Source organism: Protopterus annectens, chromosome 8.part0, assembly GCF_019279795.1.
Source record: "Protopterus annectens isolate FY-2018-M chromosome 8.part0, PAN1.0, whole genome shotgun sequence".
NCBI classification, from domain to species: Eukaryota; Metazoa; Chordata; order Ceratodontiformes; family Protopteridae; genus Protopterus; species Protopterus annectens.
This window is the reverse complement of record NC_056741.1, coordinates 1,899,306,176-1,899,327,535: the sequence shown is the minus strand read 5'-3', so window position 1 is coordinate 1,899,327,535 and position 21,360 is coordinate 1,899,306,176. Positions and strand designations below refer to the sequence as shown.

Sequence of the window (21,360 nt, the reverse complement as noted above, 5' to 3'; positions counted from 1 at the left end):
AGTTTGAAGCCATTGTCCTTGCACCAGTTGTTTTCATAGTCCAACCCATCCTGAAGTAACTTCATATTCTAGGGTATTCAAATCACCTATAGTTTACAGGCATCAATTTTGTTAAGGGGAGAGAACTGTGTTCATGTTCAGTTAGTGAAATGTGTTAACTAGAGACCTGGGATACTGGCTTTTAGAACACAGAGATAAACCATACCTCTCAAGTGTACCTCACTACCAGGAACATTCCTCATTTTGAGTCTTAAAAGTCTATGTTCCATGCAGTTCCACACTGAAAGGACCTTTCACATATTCGGTCATTAGAATTATTTTAACTGAAATCCATAATGAAAAATGTCACATCATGTTAAGTTAATCAAATAACTTTTATAACTATAAAGTAACACCGCTGAAGCTGTCAGTATGTTGTTAGTGACTGTCCCACATTTTACTTGTCTGTTCTACGTTATGAGAGGTAGTATTCCACGTTTTAGGTATGAAAGGTTAAGTGCTATGTGAATACCAAATGAAAAAGGGACCAACCGAACCTGGAAAAAAACACTTGTGATATTCTTACTAAATGAGGTGCATCTGCAACTTTTTCATTATGCTTATTACTACACTGCTTCTAATTATGTCCCGAACGTCTAAAATGTTCTAATTCTGTCAGACCTTGAAAACGCATATAGCATACCCCTTACAATTACAAGATTTCATTAATTAAGAGAATGCTCAGTACTTTTTAGTAGTAACAGGGACGTACAGCCTGTCAATAAGCATACGTCGATTATCTAAGCGTTTATTTAGATTAGCTCTTCATATCACTGATCCTCACGCCCATTTTTTTTTAATTTCTCCATATTTTTAGGGTTTCTAATATCTTGTCAGGAATGAAACTCATTCCAGTCAGAGAGAGGGTAAATAATAAAATTAATACTACTGAAAAATAATGGTACACTTTTTTAGGAACCTTTGTTAGCTAGGACAGTTCGGAAGGAGGGTAGGTTTCCTTGAGTGAGTCTGGAAAGAATAGTTGACAGTGCCGTTGCTGTGGGGATCAGAGAGGAGCTTTATTGCTTAAGGAAGGATGGCTACCAGACAAGCAGGTACACTGCTACCGCAATTTAATTTAGCTGTTTATCGGTTGTAGTAACAGTTTAAAATAGAGATCTGGATGTATCAGTGGACATCTGCATGTCTGTCCAGAATATATTAAAAAAAAAACTTCAAATTAATTGGTTGCATTAACGGGTTTACTGTTTTGCTTAACTGTTGCTGACTTAATGTGAATATAATTTAAGAAGATTTGTGAGATGGGCTTAAAAAACGTATATTGTTTTGTTGCCCGCTATGGTATTGTACACACACACACTTCTTACGTATTAGATATACGTATTTTCTCTAAATTTCTTTACGGTGTTTACCTTGTCGTGTCAAAATGAAAAAATGTATTTACGTAGTGACGTTTAGAAAGCGCTTTAACTGATTCACGTTGCAAAATATGTTCGCCTGTTTATGGATGATAATATTTAAAACTCTTAATCAAGGCAGGTGGGACAAACTATTGCCCCTGAGGGGTGAAAATTCCCCCCTACTAATAAAAAGCATACTTGGTTCGTATGAAGTTCAGAAAACTAAATAAAACACACCATAGCTCACTAGAAGGTAGGCTAAAACAGTTTTGGTACGAGTGTTTTCCATTTTTACTTAGAATGTTCGGCTGTTTTTATTTAGATTTCTGAATCAGGTAGGAGCTCTGAGCCAGACAGTGACCTATTTTAGGTGGCTTTGTATTAGAACAGTACCCCACCGCGATTTTACCGACAAAATACAAACGGCCGCATAGCATAGTTATTCCTGAAGTTTTTAGTGTTTCACATTGTTTGTTTCAGTAGTTTTTTTTTTCTTTTTTTTACTGATGCTAGGTTTTTAACAGTGTTTCTATGAGTTCTGGATGACTGGGAAGCTGTTGGAGATTATTGTAGTTTTTAGGTTTTCCATGCCCTTTCTCTTGCTGGGTCACATGTTTCAGTTTCAGTAGGTAACCAGAGGGATAGAGAAGTTTGGATCTTTCTTTCTTTTTCCTACAGACTGGGCCCAGCATATTTTAAGATCTGTAAATGGGTCTTATTGAACTAGGTAGTATTTTTGTCTAGGAGAAGATGCTTTGGTGAGTTCCACTTGTGAAGCTGTAATGAAGATAAAGATGGGATCTGAGAATTTATTTTTCCTTGATGTTGTCCAAGTGAATGTGGTGATTTAATTTTTTTGTTCTGTTTGGGGTTAATGTCCTCCAGGAAGGGTAAATGCCAGTGTAGGAGACGGATTCCCCATAAAGACTGCCACTATAAGTGCCTTTTTTGCCTAGGAGCTTCTCACGACCATACGTCTTGTTTGATTTGTTAGGCGTTTGTCCTAAAAACATTTCCCTGGAGGCTTTCTTTCCTTTCATTGTATCTTGAGAACCTATGTCTTAAGCTTATTGGTAAAGATACAATGGAAGGTACTTCCCACACTGAGTGTCAGCCGCCAAGGGTGAAAAAGGTAAGACTGGAATCTTCCGCTGTCAAGGCTCTGCCTGGTGTTTCTCCTGAGGTTGTTACAAACCTGGAGGCTCACCTGGCTGTGTTGTCAGATTTGTCTGCCACGACCGGGTTGGAGGCTGGTGGGGATCTGGCAGCCAGCAAGTCTAAGGCTTTGCAGGCATTCATTTTGGGGATTCAGGGGGATCCATGGTTGATTGTTTCTGAGGGGTCAAGGAGGGTTCTGCAAATTCTTCTTAGGGATGAAGTTCATACTATGGTTGTTGAATACAGTCCTGAGTCAGAGCCTTTTCAGTTTTCTAGGGCAGACGTTCCCTTAAAAAATAAACAGAAAACTAAACTTGTTTTTTCTGCTCCTAGGGATCTACAAAGTAGATAGGTCTTTACTCAGGGGTTATTTAATGCTTTACTGTTTTACTGTCATTAAGACCTCCTCAAGGGGGTTCGGTTCTTGTTCCTCCTTGGTCCACCTTTCCACTTAAAAGCCCCAGAGAATTGAATTCTTCTGAAGAAGAGTTGGATTCTGATGAAGAATCCCTTACTTATTCTACTGAGATTTCTTTTACTTTGGACTATGGGTCAGAGGAGGAGAAATCTAATAGTCCTGATACTACTTTTGAGGAAATTTCCTTTGGGGGGACAATCTCTAGGATGATGGAATTTTTTTAAATGGGATTATGCTCAGGTCTCTGATATCCATAGGAGTTACTATAGATGGAATCTCCTAAACCTGTGGCCATTCCTTCTGTTTTGACTGCTTTACTAGATGTTTTTTCCAATGCCTCTAAAGTGCCTGATTCTCTGCCCCCTGCTCCCAAGATGCCTGATGGGTTTTATAAGATTACTGAGGATTGTTCTTTTTTTGTTCAGATGTCCTGCTGCTGACCCCTCTGGTGTGCCTGTAGCCTCTGATACATCTCAATTGCTTCCTTCATCCAAGTTACTGCCTTCTGACAAGGACAGCAGAGCCATGGACAGGCTGGGTAAGAAGGTTTATACTTCTGCTACCCTAGCTTATAGGGCAATTAATTATCAGACCCATATATCTAGGTATGTGTTTGCTCTTATTTCTCAGGCTTGTCAGCTTTTTTTTTTCCTGATCTTCCAGACTCTGAGTAAATCTTGTGCTCTTTCCTTGCTAGGGACTTCTCTCACGTAGTTCATCATTCTATCAAATGTAGTTATGATGCAGCAGATGGCTCTTCAGGGCTGCTGCTTTTGGTTCAGTAATGAGGAGGTGTTCTTGGATTAGGCTACAACCTTTAACTGATGATGATATTAAGGCCTGGTTCATGGATGCTCCTCTGGATAATAGGTTCATAGGTTGGTACTAGGCTATCGGCCCTAGGCCTATACAAGCCTAGCCATAACAATTCCCTGGATATTTCTTCCCACAATATTTACTTCCCTGGACCCCTGTCTAGCAGGGTGACTGACATGATCCCCGGGATGAATTTCCTATCTCCCATCCAATCATCAAGGTTCCTTTTGAAGAGGGCCAAGAAGGCGCTCTGCTTGACATGTATGGGGGAGTCTCTGGATCAGGAACCTATCCCTCCAGCATGTTTTGTTCATTGTGATGACAAGGTTTAGATCCCTGGAGCGTGTGGCTCTGAGGGATTGAGATTTCTTTAAGTGGAGCATGTCCAACAGCTCAGGGTTTGACATGGCCTTGTATGTTAAGCAGAGATCACCTCTGAGTAGGAGATATGCCACAGAGTATAGCTGGAGTTTTTTAGATGGTCAGTATATGGCATCTGCTTTAGGCCTGTGATACTTTTAGTGAGGTATTTCTGTGGCCTTTCCAGCTGTTGCAGATGTCTTGTGAGGTACATACCAAACAGGGCATTATACTCTATAATGGGTCTAATGAGAGATGAGTAGAGTGGGGCAATGACCTCCTTTTTTCTGGATGAAAAGTCCTTAGTGATGAGGTGTGCCACATAGAAGGATTTCCTGACTGTTGTGGCGATATGGTTATCGAAGGTGAGACCACTGTCCACCTGTGTCCCTAAGTCTCTCATCACACTTTCGATGTTTAGTGTACTGCCACCTATGTGGTAATTCATGAGTACATGTTTTTTTCCATAGGGGATAACTATACATTTCTTGGCATTAAGCTTGAGCCCATGGCTCTGGCACCAGGCATCTGTTTCTGTAAGGCCCTTTTGTAGAATATCCACATAATTTGGGGATTCAATAATGGCTCCCAGTTTGCAGTCATCTGTGAACTTTGTTAGCCAGAGTCCCTTAGTGTTGGCCTGTACTTCAGAGAAGTAGATGGCAAAGGTAAGTTTATCTATGATTCCAGAGTGGGGGATGGTGTCAAAAGCCTTGGCGATGCCCAGATAGGCTGTGTGGACTGCCTTACTCTCATCCACAGCTCTGGAGACTGATTTGAAGAAGTTAATCGGGTTCAGGAAACAAGATTGGCCCTTCACAAACCCAAACTGGGTGGGGTCCAGTGTTTGAAGGTTGCCAGTGTCTTTGTTTATAAGTTCCATGATAATGCGTTCCATGCCCTTGCAGATCAGGCTCGTCAGACTGATGGGACGGTAGTTCCCGGGATCCAAGGTGGATCCCCCCTTGTGGAGTGGGATAACTGTAGCTGTGTGCCACTCAGTGGGCACGAAGCCTGAGGTGAAGCTATGATTAAACATGACACTTAGGTGAGGTGCCAGTTCATTTTGTAGTTCATGTAGTACACAGCCCAGGATGTCATCTGGCCCATGGATGCTGTATTCTTAGCTTTGGAGAGTGCTGTTTCTACCCGTGTGGCTGTGATTACCGGAATTTGGCAATCTTTTGGTATTGAGATGGGCCTTTTAGGGGGAGAGGGGGGGTGAGGTTGGCACTAAATCGATCTGCCAGGATATTGGCAATATTCTTGGGATCAGTATATTTAATGCCATTCTGTTGCAGCTCAGAGCAGATCTGAGCATTGCCATTTAGATTCTTGACATAACTATAGAATGCCTTGTGGTTGTCTTTGGAATCTTTGGCAGTTTTATTTTCGTAACTAGCTTTTGAGGATTTTATGAGGGATCTTAGCTTCTTACTGAGGCTGGTGAGGGAGTTTTTTGCATCCTGGGATTTTCCTGTCTTCTGCAACAGTTTCTTCCTTCTGTTGTATAGTTTGTTTATAGCAGGGGACCACCAGGTTGCCTTCCTATTTTTGGAGGAGAGCATCTTCGTTCTATTTGGGATGGCACAATTCATGCACGAGTGGATGTCCTCGTACATTGCCTTAGTGTAGGATTCAGCAGTTGAACTTTCAGATCCCGTCTGCATGGGTGTCATGAAGTTTGTCACTTCTGACTTGAGTAGTATGAAGTTGGCTTTGGAGAAGTTTTTTACAGAAGTTTCCTTACTGGGGGGTGGGATGTAGATGTCAAGGGTGATTTGTTTATGGTCAAACTTTACCAATGAGGGGGTGACCACTGGTGTGGAGCATCTATCTCCCATGTTGGTAATGACCAGGTCTAGGATATTGGAGCTCCTGGTGGGACAATGGATTAGTTGATCCAGGGCATTGGAATTTTATGAATTCCAAGAACCGTTGGGAAAAGGTGTTGGTACCCGAGTAGTTTTCCCACTTAATGAAAGGGTAGTTGAAATCACCTAGTGTTAGGGTGTTTGGTTGTATTTTAATATTTTCCAGTATGTTTAGAAAGGTGTAGTGAGAATCTTGGGGCATATTGGGGGATCTGTAGCAAGCTACAATTTGGATTGCAGTCTTACCTAGTGTTAGTTGCACCTGGAGAATTTCAGATGCATTGTATTGGGCAACTAGCCTGGATGTGTGAATATCCTTGGTGAATATGGACACTCCTCCACCTTTAATGTTTCAGTCTTGGTTTTGTGGCCGAAAAGTGTGGTAAGAGTTGTAGCCTGGTATTGCAGGGGTGCTCTCTGGAGCCTTGAACCAGGTCTCAATTACTGCACAGATATCGATGTTCTCCATTTTTAGGAGTGCCTCGAGAGAGTGCATTTTAAGGTTTAGACTTGTAGCATTACCATCAGGTTTTGCATGCTTGTATCTGTTACGGTGGTGGTTTTGTCCTTTGCACCTTGCCTAAAAAAGGCACTATAGGGGTGTCAAGAGCTTTAGCCAGTAACTTGAATCCCAGGGGTGACAGGTGCAGACCATCTCTGGCAAAGCATCGTGGTTTGTCGATCATGTCTTACCAGGCAGACAGATACTGGATCCCCTTTGTATAACACCAGAAGCTTAGCCAATTGTTGAAATCAATCATTTTGTCCTTATACTGTGGTATAATTCTGGGCGAAGGCAGGATGCTACTCGGGGCTAGGGTTATACCTGCTTGGGCCACATGATCCGAGAGCTGTTCCATGTCTTTTTTCATGTAGTCCAGGAAGGTATGTCTAAAGTCATTCACTCCGAAAGCTGTTCCATGTCTTTTTTTCATGTAGTCCAGGGAGGTACGTCTAAAGTCATTCACTCCGAGAGCTGTTCCATGTCTTTTTTCATGTAGTCCAGGGAGGTACATCTAAAGTCATTCACTCCAACATGGACAATGACAGAGTCATATTTGTATTTGTTGTGGAGTGACTTGAGTGCATGTGTTATGCGGCAGATCCTGGCACCCGACAGGCAGCTGACTATATTTTTCTCCTTGTTTAGCCTGGTGAGTGGGACATCAGTGTGCCTGACTATAGAGTCACCTATGACTAAAGTGTTGGGTACATTGTCTTGCCTTAGGGGCTGTTGTTGGGTGGCACACTGGTGTTGTGAGCTATGCGTCACTTTGGTTGTGACTGGTGTTTGTTTGCGTTTCAGCTTTGGAGGTCCTTGTTGCTTGGGTAGGTTAATGTTAAGGGCCTCCACATATGTGGGTTTAGTGTTGCTATGTGTGGGTGTTGATGGTATAGATTTTAAAGGGGCTATGAGTTGCTTGAGGTGTAGTGCAGGTGTTAACCTTCTCCTCTTGACTGTCTAGCACAATCTTGGCCGGAGAGAGCTTTGCTTCCAGTTTGGCTATGTAAGTGCATCTCTCACAGGTTGTAGTGTTGGGTGGTAGGAGGAGGGGGTTGTCTGTGTACATGAGGCAGTTGCCGCATTGCCCCAGTATGCCCATATTCACCAGGTGGGCAGGAGAAGTCATTGGAAGCTGACCCTTGGACATGCCTGTTTAGGTGCTTTTTTTTGTAAAGTACAAGAGCTGTTTTCCCTTACCTTTGCAAGGTACTTTGCAATTATAGGATGTTTAGTGCCTACGATTAATTTCTCCTTATTGACAAGAAGAGTTGAGTGCTTGCATCAGTTTCAGGATTCCTAGTGCTTTCCAGCAGGTTCTAGAGCAAGTGCTAGTCACAGGGGTTCAGATTTTAGTGCTACTACTGAGAAACCAGCTAGTTCTAAGGGAAATTGTGAAGAGCAGACTTTCTGAACCTGGAATAGTTTAACTGTAGCCCTGCGGTGCTGCACGATGCGAAAAATGTGCAAACACATGCATTTTTAAGCCAGAAAATTGAAAGGGATAGAAATCGGCCAGAAAGGCTAATAAAATTACAATTTCAGAGCTGGAAACTACTCCTCTAGTGTTAGGCAGTCGAATGCTCTCCATTCCCACTGGTAAGCAGTAGGACTTCACTCTACCACAGCAAGGTCTGGATAGCTCTGAACATGGAAAATAAAGTCCTGGGACAAGCAAAGCCTGGGATCTTGTCTATATTGCCTAGGAAAGGTGGGAAATGAGCAAACAAGATAGTATTTTTTTTTGGTTAAAACAGGCTAAACAATGCAATAAAACAGTAAATAAACGCAGAAAAGGTTAACACACTGGAGTGTGTAGTCCTAAACAGTAAATGCAATTAAAACTACAAAATTAGCAATTTAAAACTTTTTTAAATGAAGCCAGGCAAGTGCACAACTGAAAAACAATTTGAGGCAGTAATACAGTAGAATAAGTAGCTAGTCTACATATACAGAGAAGCCTATATATACAGAAAAGCAGCTAAAACACACTTAAACAATTCAGCTGCAGTGAAACCTCGAGCACTTGAGTTGTAGCAATATTAAGGCAAATACAGTTATAATAAATGCACTAAAATATACTCTATAGTTCCAAAATGTTTAAGAAGCACAGTCAGAGCACAAGGAGATTCAGGCAAAATTTTTAAGAAAGGAGTAACAGAAGGCCTTCTCAGGTGTTCTCTTTGTATTGGGTAGAATCAGCTAATGACACTAGACTGGGAGGAGTGTCCCAGATCAAATTTACAGTAGGGGCAGGCAACTGCAAAGCCACCGAGTATAACAACAAGACACCAACAGAGAGGGAGGGTGGGAACCAGTACTAAAGCTATTAGCCTACACTCTAGTTTAGACAGTACACTACAGAAATCTTTGACAGCAGTGAGCTACAAAATGAAAGTATTTAAACGGATAAAGGAGCAGAGAGACTCTACAGAATGCTTTTAACTGCAAACAAATCAGTTATCCGTGCAGATTAGTTAATAGCAGTAAAATACAGTAAAAAGTATGCAACAGGCAATAAAAAGTGCTATATATAAATTGCTAGAAGCAATAATCAGTATAAATAATAAAAAAAACAGGATTCTTGTATATCTCAGATCAGAGTTGTAGTCAACGCCCCTCCTCCACTCTGCTCAGTGTGTATAGACAGAAATCCTCTCAAAGTTAGGGCTTAAATACCAGAAGATACAACCTTAGACAATTTTTTTTTTTAAACCCAAAAGAACCAGCCCCTACTAGCCAGCAGCCAATCAACACAATGCAGCCAAGAGGGTAAGGAAAGGCTTCTGCTAATTCAAGATGGCCTGTTCATGTGCTCTGAGCAATCACTGCAAGGACAAACGGGCCGAGAGTCAGAAAATCTGAACTGGGACAATACTAAAGCTATTAGCCTACACTCTTTAGACAGTAAACACTACAGAAATCTTTATGACAGCAGTGAGCCACAAAATGAAAGTTTTTAAACAGATGAAGGAGCAAAGAGACTCTACAGAATGCTTTTAACTGCAAACACATCAGTTACCCGTGCAGATTAGTTTTTAGCAATAAAATACAGTAAAAAGTATGCAGCAGGTAATAAAAAGTGCTATATATAAATTGCTGGAAGCAATAATCAGTATAAATAAGCCAAAATAAAAACAGGATACTTATATATATCAGATCAGAGTTGTAGTCAATGTCCTTCCTCCACTCTGCTCAGTGTGTAATAAACTTTTGTTTGGGGAAGCAGCTGCTAGTTTAAATCTCTTCAGGAAAAGGGGAAGGCTTTACAGGAGCTTAAACATGTTTGTTTCTCCTGTGGCTACATTTCAGAGAAACTATCCTTCTAAGCCAGCCTTTGTTCATAGGCAGTCTCACTCTCCTGCTAAAGGTTAGGTGGTAAATGGGCTCCTCCTGCTTAGGCCAGTCAAGACTGCAGGGATTCAGAAGCCTTCCTTTCCTGACAAACCAGGTACTATCTGACCATCCGCCTGTTCCCAGCCACATTCCTCTTTCTCTTGGCCTCTCTTCATCTTCCTATTTGGCTTCGAATCACTCAGGATTCTTGGGTTCTTTCAGTCATTAGTCAGGGGTACTTCATGGTGTGGATATCCCATTCTCCTTTTATGGGCATTTCTCGGACTCCTTGGAAACAACTTCCTTTTTTTTCCCAGAGGTTCTTCGAGATCTCTTGTCTCTGGGTACTATTCAAAAGGTGCCTGTGTCCCAAAGGGAAAAGGATTTTATTCAAGAAAGTTTCTAGTGCCCAGAAAAGCGGGTATTTGGAGACCAATTTTAGACCTCTGTCATCTAAACACTTTTCTGAAGGTGGCTTCCTTGCGGATGTTGTCCCTTAGTTTCCTCTCTTGCTTCCTCAGGCCTTTCTGGTGTCTCTGGATCTCAAGGATGCTTATCTTCACATTCTGAATCATCCTCTTTTCAGGAAGTTTTTATGTTTCTCTCTTTTTCCTGGCATTTTCAGTTCTGTGCTTTGCCCTTTGGCCTTTCTACTGCCCCAAGGGTGTTCACCAAATGCCTCGCTCCTGTGATTGCTTTTTGCAGGCTTCAATGGATCCAAATATTTACTTACTTGGACGGCCTGCTGATTCAGGCATCCTGCCTGGAGATCCTTTTGCAAAATCTTTGTTTTGCCATTTCTCTTCTTCAGAGCCTGGGGTTAACGATAAACTTCAAAAAGTCTTTTCTGACTCCTTCTTGGGATCATGTCTTTCTGGGATGCAAGATTCAGACAGTGCCAATGCTGGCATCCCTGCCTCCTCTAAAGGCCTTACCTCCCATTTCTTACTTTCAAACTCTTCTTCCCTTGGTCTCTATTACAGCCAGGATGTTTCTGAGGGCTCTGAGTTTCATGGCTTCTACCATTCCGATGCTTCCTCTGGCCAAACTCCACATGAGGAAGTTCCAGTGGTTTCTGAAGGGCTCTGAGTTTCATGGCTTCTACCATTCCGATTCTTCCTCTGGCCAAACTCCACACGAGGAAGTTCCAGTGGTTTCTGAAGTCAATGTGGCTTCAACATGTGCATCCTCTGGACTTTACAGTTCATCCTCCTCTTCCTTGTCTCAAGAAGAACCTCCCTGGTGGCTTCAGCAGTTGTCTCTGAATCCAGGGCTCCCTTTTTATTCCCCTCTTCCCTGTCAGGATCTGTTCACAGGAGCTACAAATGTGGGATGGGGAGCAACTTTTGGCTTCCTGAAGGTCCAGAGAGTGTGGTCACCTCATCGACAGAAGGAGTACATCAACATCAAGGAGAGGAGAGCTCTTATGCTGCCTCTTCAGGTCTTTCATCCTCTTTCTCTCCTGGGCCTATCAAGGTATTCACAAACAATACCACAGTTGTGTGGTATATCATCAAACGGGGGAACCACAATCTTCCTTCTTTGCCAGTTGGCACTTCTGGTTTGAGATCTGACTGTGAAGTATCAAGCAACTCTTCAGGCAGTTTATATCCCTTTAGATCAGAACATTGTGGCAGACACTCTGAGTGGGGTCCTTCACTCAATCCCACAAATGGATGCTTCACAGGGATGTTTCTCTAGACATTGTTCACCAGTGGGGTACTCCTCAAGTAGATCTCTCTCTTGCCTCTCCTCTGAACAATCAACTTCCTTTGTTTTGTGCCCAAGTCCCACATCCTCTGATGTGGAAGGTGGATACCCTCTCAATTAGAAGGGGATGTTTCTTTATTCATTCGCTCCCCTTCCTTTCATTCCAAAAGTTACATTCAGGATTCAAAAGGATGCTCCCAAAATCTTGTTGGTGACTCCCTTTTGGCCATGACAGCATTGGTTCCCTTTACTTCTGCATCTAGCCAAGGGTTATCATCACAGGTTACTTCCCAGGGTGGGTCTGCTCACACAAGACAAGGGATCGCTCATCCATCCCTGCCTGTCCACACTTCATCTGACTCTGTGGGTGATAGGGTTTTGATTCCTCATAGACACCTTTGTTCTGAGGATGTGCTGCAGGTCCTTCAAGAGGCCAGAAAACCTGCTACTAGGAAATCCTACTTATCTAAATGGAAGAGGTTTTCTATTTGGTCTCTCTCTGTCTCCTTTCTCCCTCTCCATTTCTCTCTTCTCTCTCTCTCTATGTTCCTTTTCTGTCTTATTTGTATGAGTTGCTCAGTGCTGGTTTGGCTTATTCTTCTATTAAGACCCACTTATCACCTCTTACTGCTTGTCTGCCTTTAGCTTCTAGATTTGACGCTAAGCAATTTCTTAAAGGCATCCTTAATATTAGACCTCCCAGGAAGCCTGTTTCTCCTCCCTGGGATCTTAATTTTGTTCTGGAGAAATTGACTCAGGCTCCTTGAGCCTGCTGTTTCAGCTTCCTTGCAGCATTGTTCTTGGAAGACTGTTCTTTTGTTAGCTGTTCTGCCAGACAGGTTTCTGAGTTGCAAACCCTTGGCTTGTCCGCCATTTTTGATATTCCATGAGGACATGGTGTCCTTGTGTACTAATCCTTCTTTTATGCCTAAGGTGGTTAATGAGTTGGCGCTTAATCAGTATATTAATTTGCCTACTTTTTTCCACTCTCCTTAATCTGATAGTGAGAGGGTGCGGCATACTTTGGCATGCATAGACAGCTCAGATTTTATCTGGATAACACTAAAGCTGTTAGAAAATTTGATCAGTTTGTTTCCTTTCATTCTAGGTCGTTAGGATTAGCTGTTTCCAAGCAAACTATTTCTACTTGGATTTCAGAAGCTATTTCTTTTTGCTACATTTTTTTGTGGCAAGAGCCTTCTTTCTTCTGTAAAGGCTCATTCTACTAGAGTTGTGGCGTCTTCTGGTGCTTTTTCAAGGGTTTAGACACTAATCCTATTCTTGAAGCAGCTGTCTGGACTTCAGTGCATACTTTTACCAAACACTACAAGTTGGGTGGTATCTCCAGAGCTACAGCTGGTTTTTGCTAATGCCATTCTTCTTGGCTTTGTAGGGGCTCTACTGCTACTTCCTCCTCCCAAGTTTCTTCTTGAGCTTTGGCACTCTCCCATACATGATGAATACTGCAGCGGTGAAGTCAAGGACATCTACTGTTATGCTAAGATTTTGCACAACTGTACTTTCTAGTGGGTTTAGTAAGTACTTAAATTATACCAAATAGGTTTATCACTGCAGAGGGATGGGTTTGGAGAACCTTGGTTAGATAAATGGAACAGTCAGTGTTTACATCATGTAATGTGATTAATATGCTTAATTGTTGCAGTTACAGTAGAGGATGCCTTCAAGAGCATCTATGTTGTTTGTAATGCAATTTGGAGAAATATAGATACATGTGGCTTATATTGCTTAATGTTTGTTAGTTTTGAGAGATGCTGTTTGCATGTCCGAGTTAGAGAAATAAGTTTTGTCAAAAGGTGTTACTTCTAAGTTGCTAAAGTACAGTATTAGTATCCCATCTCAGATAAGTTGTACTATTGGATGTGCATGGCTAGTGAAAATAGGTATATAAAGCCTGTGTATTAATTAGGCCTAGCTACACAGGGTGGGAATACTGCATTAAGCAAAATGACCGCCACAGTCACCAAGCACAAATAAATCCGATTCAGGTAGTAAGGTTCGACAATTTAATTCTTCTCAAAACACCAACAAATGAACTCCAACAATAACGTACACAGACCACACATTTTCGTCTTCAACTTCTTCAGTAATGAACAGCCATCATTGAATACATGTGATTTTATATGCATTTCAACCCACATAACATTCAAATTACCCAATCATGGCCCAAGCTACTTAATTGATGCTTAAAAAAAAATACATGTACGTATTATACAATACAAAAAAAATAATAAATAGAAGTAAATTGTAAGGTGCATAAATATACCATATCATTCAACAAATAACTTCAATCCACTCAATACTAGTTATTCAAAAAATATTTGAGACCATTTTCTAAAATAAGTTAAATCTAAATCATGTACAAACTACTTGGTATGTAACACATTGAAATATAGTATATAGCACCATCTGGTGGTGTTTGCTAAAACACAAGCAACTTTTAAAATATATAAAATCTCATTAAAAGCTCTTGAAAATGTAAAATTAAAAACATCAACTGTATGAAATTACATTCCTAGTAATTTACTGAGCCAGTCTTAGTGTGACTTGAAAACATGATGTTAAAGCTTTGCAGCTCTTAATTTCAATACTGTTGCTAAGGACACCATATCATTAAGCCCAAAGTTTCTACTTGCATCTAATAGTAATTGCCAGTACAATTCCCTGTATTCGATGAGGGTTTCCCACATAGGATTAGTGGGAACCACCTCCAGTACAAAAAATTGATAACCTGGAGTTCCACATTTCATAGAATGCTTACACAATGCATTTTTCTCGTTTTTAACTCTAACATCATATAGGTGCTCATAAATTCTTTGCCTGAGCCTCCTTTCACTTTTCCCAATATAAAATGAAGAACATTTCTTACAAATAGCAATGTATATGATGCCTTTGGTGTCACAATTGACAAAGTTGTTTAAATGAAGTGTCTTACACCTCGCTTGCAAGTAAACACAGTCTCTACAAATTAAATATGTGCAGTAACTACACATACCGCATTTAAATAACCCTTTCTTCACTTTGTTGTTCTTGTTCGTTACATTGGTGTTAAAGCCATTTTCTAATATATTCTTAATATTTCTTCCCTTACGGTTAAGTGTAAGTTAATTCATTATCAAAAATATATTCCAAATCCGATATTTTTGAGAAACCGTTCCACTCTCTAGAAAATATCTTTCTTATAAGTACCGAATGTTCACTGAAGGTGGTAATGAGTCCTGCACTGTGCTGACCAATGTGCTCTTTATATTGCTTATTTGACTCAAAAGTCACACCTTTACCCAGTATAGGGGCAAACGTGTCATCCCTTTTGGTGTTCACTTCTTCAAGAATATTATTAAAAAATTCTTGTGAATACCCTCTCCTGGTAAATAACTCTCTCAAATAATTGACCTCCTCTAAAAATACTTCATTATCAGATGTCATTCTGCTCAAACGCACAAGCTGCCCTTTCACTACACCCTTCTTTTGATGTGGGGGATGGCAACTGGCGTAATGCAAATAAGAATTAGAGAAAGTTTCCTTTCTATGTATACGTGATGTAAAATTTCCATTATTTTTACCGATACAAACATCCAAGTATCTCAGTTCATGAAAGTCAAAATTTTGAGTAAACCTTAAAAAACTAGTGGTACTATTGACGTAACTCAAAAGATTAACAAATTCATCTTGATTACCTTTCCAGAAAAAACACAAGTCATCAAGAAACCTAGTGTACAAAGCCCATTGGTTACAAAATGGAGAATTGAGTAGAAATTTCTCTTCCCAATATGCCATGATGATATTGGCATAAGTTGGGGCACAGTGTGCCCCCATGGCTACACCTTTTTCCTGCTTGTAATACTCCCCTTGGAAATAAATGTAATTATTTTTTAACACAATTTCCATCAAGGTCAAAGTGTTCCTAAAATCAGTATGTGTCAACTTCTTACTGACAATTAACATTTCTTCAAACCAGTGTAATCCCACATCATGCGGGATACAACCAAATAGGTCTGTTACATCCATAGTACCAAAAGCAAGGTTTTCAGAGTATAAGGATGGCTCGACTTTCCTCAGAAAATCCCAAGAGTCCTTTAAGATATTGTTGCTGCCTTCTAATATATTTCTGACTTTCTGGTCCACAAATCTAGCTAGAGGTGCCGTCATAGAACCTTCAGCAGACACAATTGGTCTTAAGGGTGGATCAACACTGTCTTTGTGCACCTTGGGGATGCCAAAGATGCAAGGTACTTTGGGCTTCTCAACTGTTAAATATTTATATGTGTCCTTGTCTATTGAACCTTCCAAAAACATATTGTGTAATAAAACTTGAATCTTTTTGTGCGCTATATTAACTTCATTGATGGACACTCTAGAATACTTATCAGTGTCATTAAGTATGTCCATCATCTTCCCTTCGTATTGAATTGTTTCCATCACCACAACTCCCCCACCTTTGTCGGGTTTCATTACCCTCAAACCCCAGTTGTTACTAATATCTTTTAAAGTAGTCATTTCCGCTTGTGTTAAATTAGAATGTGTATATTTACCTGTTAAATGAGTTCTAATTTCATTTTCCACCTTCAACTCAAAGTTTCTAAAGCTGAGGGTGTGTGGGTGGATTAAATGTGCTCTTTCACTTTAAACACTGATAATCAAAGTCCACCATCTTCCCTTTGAAAAACAATTCCAAATTCTTTTTCCTGATAAAAAGCTTCATATCTACCAAAAGTCTGAAAATGTCAGTTTTTTGTCTGGGAATGAAAGTGAAACCTTTGGAAAACAAATCAAACCAAGTTTTATCAACATGAGCGTTTGAATAGTTGAAAATATTGAACCCATCGTAAGTCCATGTGTACATAGTATTAACAATACCATCAATTAATTCCAAACCCATCCCTTTCTCACAAATGACCTCGCCCCCCTGCCCATGTAGTTTTTTGAATTGTAAACTACCTTTTCTTGGTTCATTAACCTCTCTGATCTTCTGAGCGGGGGGTATTCGTCAGCCTCTATAGGCTGTTCAAATTGTTCTCTGTTTTCTCCATCTTCCCACCCTAGGTTGTGGGTTTGTTCCCTAGCCCAGTTACCATATCCTTTCCTAAATGAGGTTTTAGGTTTTGGATAATGTGTTTTGTTTTTATATTCATCCAAGTCTCTATTAATTTTTCCAATTTTTCTATCTTGCACCTCCTTGCACTTCAGTTCAACATTTTTAAACAAATTTTGGTATTTAACTCTCTCTGTCTCTACAGTATACATCAAATCACTTAATATAGCTTTATTAATGTTGTCTATGTCTAAATGTAACTTTTCCATTAAGATCTCATTGTTCTTAATGATAGCTTTCATGATACCAAACCCATAATTGTCGAAAATGGAAGTAAGCTCATTAAAAATTCTGTCCCCTCAAAAACATTATTGGGGTATTTACAGACTCTCAGGCCTTTTGGAACAATTTTCAGGGATAAACAGTGCCTTAAATAAGCATTGTCCATGTCCAAAGTCTTATATTTAAACAGAAAAAAGTCCAGGTCATTGAGCTTAGTCATATAAGTAGCGTTATATTTAACATTAACATGGTCCTGGTTGAAATCGTATTTGACATTTAAAATATCGGATACTAGCCGCTGAGTACCTGAAGTGTTTTGTTGTTTGTCCACTAGTCCCTGAGTTTGTTGTCTTTGAGTCCTCGGTGTAGTTACCACAACATCCGCATCATCGGCATTGTCCAAGGTAATGTGAGGAAAGCCGTCTAGACTGTTGTCGCAACTCTCACTCTCTTGTAAAACAATGTTAGTTTGTTTTGAATTGCCCAGAGCGTTCTTCAACGTTGCGCCACTTTGCTGCATAGCTTCCTGGCTCCCTGGCACTTGGATCGACGAAACTAGCGTAACCATGGATTGGCTGATGGGCGTCAACAGTCCAACCAACTGTGTGAGTTGCCCAATCAATTTGCGTAATTCTCCTGTCTCCGAACTCCTGAGACCGTGATCTGCGCCCGGTGGTAGCTCCATCAATAAAGTGATAAAATAGCGTTGAGCAAGTGGTGGAAAAATAGACTAATAAATAAAATAACCGCCACAGTCACCAAGCACAAATAAATCCGATTCAGGATGTTGGTTAGATAAATGGAACAGTCGGTGTTTACATCATGTAATGTGATTAATATGCTTAATTGTTGCAGTTCTTCAGTAGAGGATGCCTTCAAGAGCATCTATGTTGTTTGTAATGCAATTTGGAGAAATATAGATACATGTGGCTTATATTGCTTAATGTTTGTTAGTTTTGAGAGATGCTGTTTGCATGTCCGAGTTAGAGAAATAAGTTATTTGTCAAAAGGTGTTACTTCTAAGTTGCTAAAGTACAGTATTAGTATCCCATCTCAGATAAGTTGTACTATTGGATGTGCATGGCTAGTGAAAATAGGTATATAAAGCCTGTGTATTAATTAGGCCTAGCTACACAGGGTGGGAATACTGCATTAAGGCTCTAACCTATTAGCTACATTAGGAGTAGATATGCAGAACAAGGATGAAAGCTGTCCTACTTTAGCTTGGTCAAACAGCCTATAGCATATATTTTTGACTCCAGCTCAGGTGATTGGTATATATTAAAGCAAATATAAGTAATGCTTGTCATGAAAACTAGAGCTAACTCTGATGTACCTCTGTTAAGGGGAAAACCCTCATCTATTTAATATTTTTTTTATTTTTCAGTAAAGAAGTATCTATTTCTAAATAAGTTGTAAGAGCTTGATTACTTTGACATTATCAACTGAGATTGGCTGTAGTTCACAGTTCGTTTTTTTTTTTTTTCAAGAAGTACCAGTTTTCCCTGCGGTGGTGGTTCCGCGGTAGCATTGTCGCCTCACAGTAAAACGTTGTTCTGTTCAATTCTCAGCTTAAGCGTCTACTGTGTTGAGATGTGCATGAATGGGCTTACCTTCGTTGAAGGTTGTACGTCAGGGCTGGCAACTCGGTACGTCAAAATCTACTGCCAATCATTAGCGGACCGGAGTTCCGCTGTGGCGACCCCTAACCGGGGAAAGCCGAAAGATACAACATACAACAACCAGTTTTCCCTGTTGGTTAATATTTTTCCTTAAGGGTGAGCAACATCTTAATCCTAAGGCTGGAAAAGTATTGCACCTCATTACAAGGATCTTTATTTTATTTATTTATTTATTTTTTAATAGCTATATATCCGTGTGTCTGTATACACGTCTACATACCCACAGTCAACTCACATATCTGTCAACCAAGTTTTGTTAACTAAACATGTGTTGATCAACGCTAGTTTTGTTAACTAAACATGTGTTGACCAACGCTAGTTTTGAGTTACTTCAGTCCTCCTATAATATGTCTAGAAAACATGTACAGTTGTATACATTTTTATTTGCATCTGTTGACACCTTGGTAAGCACTTAGCTTTACTGACTTCTGTACATTTCCAAAATTCTAACTTTCTTTAGTGATATGTTTTTGTGTTTCTGTATGCATTATGTATGTATTTATTTTTATAGTTTACTATCGTAATTTTGCAGCCCACAGTCTTGAAACTTGTAATTTTGAGACTGTAATATCCAACGACTAAAGCACTGAAGACCTCAATATTGAACTCCTGGAATCCCCCATCTGCAAGACCTGTATTAGCCCTCTTTCCTGGGTCCACACCCCTGTAGAACCCATGTTAGCACTTCTTCCTGGGTTCACACTGGTTGGATGATTCATTATGTCATATATTTAATCAATGTGGTCTACAGCATTTTGGACTTTCGATATTACAGTCTCAAGATTAAGTTTTTCAAGAATGTGGGCTTCAAGACTATGATATATATAAACAGATTTACTATATGTGTGTGTGTGTGTATGTATGTATGTGTATATATATATATATATATATATATATATATATATATATATATATATATGTGTGTGTGTGTATATGTATGTATGTGTGTGTATATATATATATATATATATATATATATATTTGTATGGGTGTGTGTATATATATATATATATATATATATATATATATATATATATATATATATATATATATATATATTTGTATGGGTATGTATGTTTCCCAGGTATTTATATAGCTATCTGTATATATATGTACATCTCTCTCTCTCTCTCTCTATATATATATATATATATATATATATATATATATATATTTTGGTTACTCGATATATTTATTCTTTGCCAGATTAAAGAAAATGCTTGGTGTTGAGAAGTTAATGTAGCTTGATGCTGCTATTTCTGTGTTAAATAATTATAATGTATTGTTGCATATTGTCCCAAGACTATGATAAAAGTTTTTTTCTTTTCAGCAAGGATGCCTGTGAATCTCTGCATTAGAATTGATATGCTTTCCTATATTACTCAGAGGTCAATCATTTTTTTTTTTAATTCATAGTTTGTCATTTTGTTGCAGTATAAAAAATAAATTTAGTACCAGATCAGAAATGTTTTCACATTCTTGTAACAGTTGATTTCACCCTTGAACGCTATCAAGTTATTTGCAATTCTTACTTATAGTAGCAAATGGTTCTAAAGTTTCTCAAAATGGATATCGAAGATTATATGCTTTCACAGTATTATTGCTTAGCATCAGAAGAGGTCCTCTGTCTTGTGTTTCTCTAAAGACTTAGAGTTCCTGGTGTTTAAGCTGATAAACAAATGGTCCAGAATTCCTAGAGATGCATTTTGCTTCTGGGCAAGGCTTGCATAGCTAAGTGCCAAAGGGGACAGTGTACATCATGATGGAGACATGCAGCGTTTATGGGTAGTCAGTTGCATTAAGGGGTGTGTAAATGAGCTGAGCAGAAAGTTTAGTGGACCTAGCTGTGCTGTGCATCTGCACAGGTAGATGGAAGTTTGCAGTGAAATGTATAGTCCAGAAGTACAGCTAACAGTTTATGCTACATGGTATGGCTATTCTGCAGTCAGTGGGAACTCTTTGTATAAAGCAGTGCTTTTGCAGCTAGGCTGCACATTCCTATGTCCTAGGGCAGGTTGGCAGTGCACACTGCTAAGTAGCCATGTATTATTTGCAGCTGTAGTGTCCATATGTGTGGACACCTGTTGGAGTCATAAAAGGGAAGTAAATAATATACAGGAAAGTAGGAAAAGGGGAAAGAGCAGATGGAAGGTAGCATATGGGGAGGGGGACTTCTTTTCAGGGTTTCGGGTGGATCTCTCTCTCTCTTTTTTTTTTCTTTTCCTTTCCTTTTCTTTTATAGCGAGGAGGGATATTAAAGATGTGAGAAAAGTAAGGGGTAAGAAAAAGAGGAAAAGAAAGTGCTTGGGGCAGACAGTTAAATTGTTGGAACTGGGTACAGTGGAAGAGGGAGACATTAGAAGGCTGTAGACAAGTGGTGATGGGGTTGTTTAGGGCAACACTTTAATGTGGCAGGATGTAAGAGGGAGGGTGGCCACTTGACTCCTGATTGGGTGGACTATGAGCAGCTGCCCTGTTGTCCTTGTCCCAGCTAGAAGGATATTGCAGGGATCCATCACCATGTGATGGAGCAGGGTGGCTAATGGTATGTAGTCACTATGGTACAGTATGATCCCACCACAGAAAAGGGCCATGCAGAACTTACACTAACCATAAAGGTATATCACAAGCTCTGCCACCACCATGTCCTTCTAGTATGGAAAATTCACACCGTTGCAGACCTAACAGATACTTGCCACTAACAGCAACAACCCCAAGCCTATAACAGGTGAAAAGAGAAAATGTGAAATGTACAAAAATTTAAACAAAAAT

General features: G+C 39.8%; 1 protein-coding gene across 2 annotated transcripts in view; it reads left to right on the top strand.

The window, feature by feature from the left end:
• Window positions 1-859: 859 nt before the first annotated feature.
• The window catches only part of LOC122809706 (ADP ribosylation factor like GTPase 2 binding protein), a 355,290-nt gene continuing 334,789 nt past the window's right edge, over window positions 860-21,360 (top strand). The window contains exon 1 of one of the 2 annotated variants that reach the window (XM_044081399.1): window positions 860-1,094. In XM_044081399.1, the coding sequence (XP_043937334.1) occupies window positions 1,076-1,094 (19 nt within the window). In that variant the 5' untranslated portion in view covers window positions 860-1,075. Of the gene's footprint in view, window positions 1,095-1,530; window positions 1,654-21,360 lie in introns of those variants that run through there. The other variant, XM_044081398.1, reaches the window with a different exon arrangement.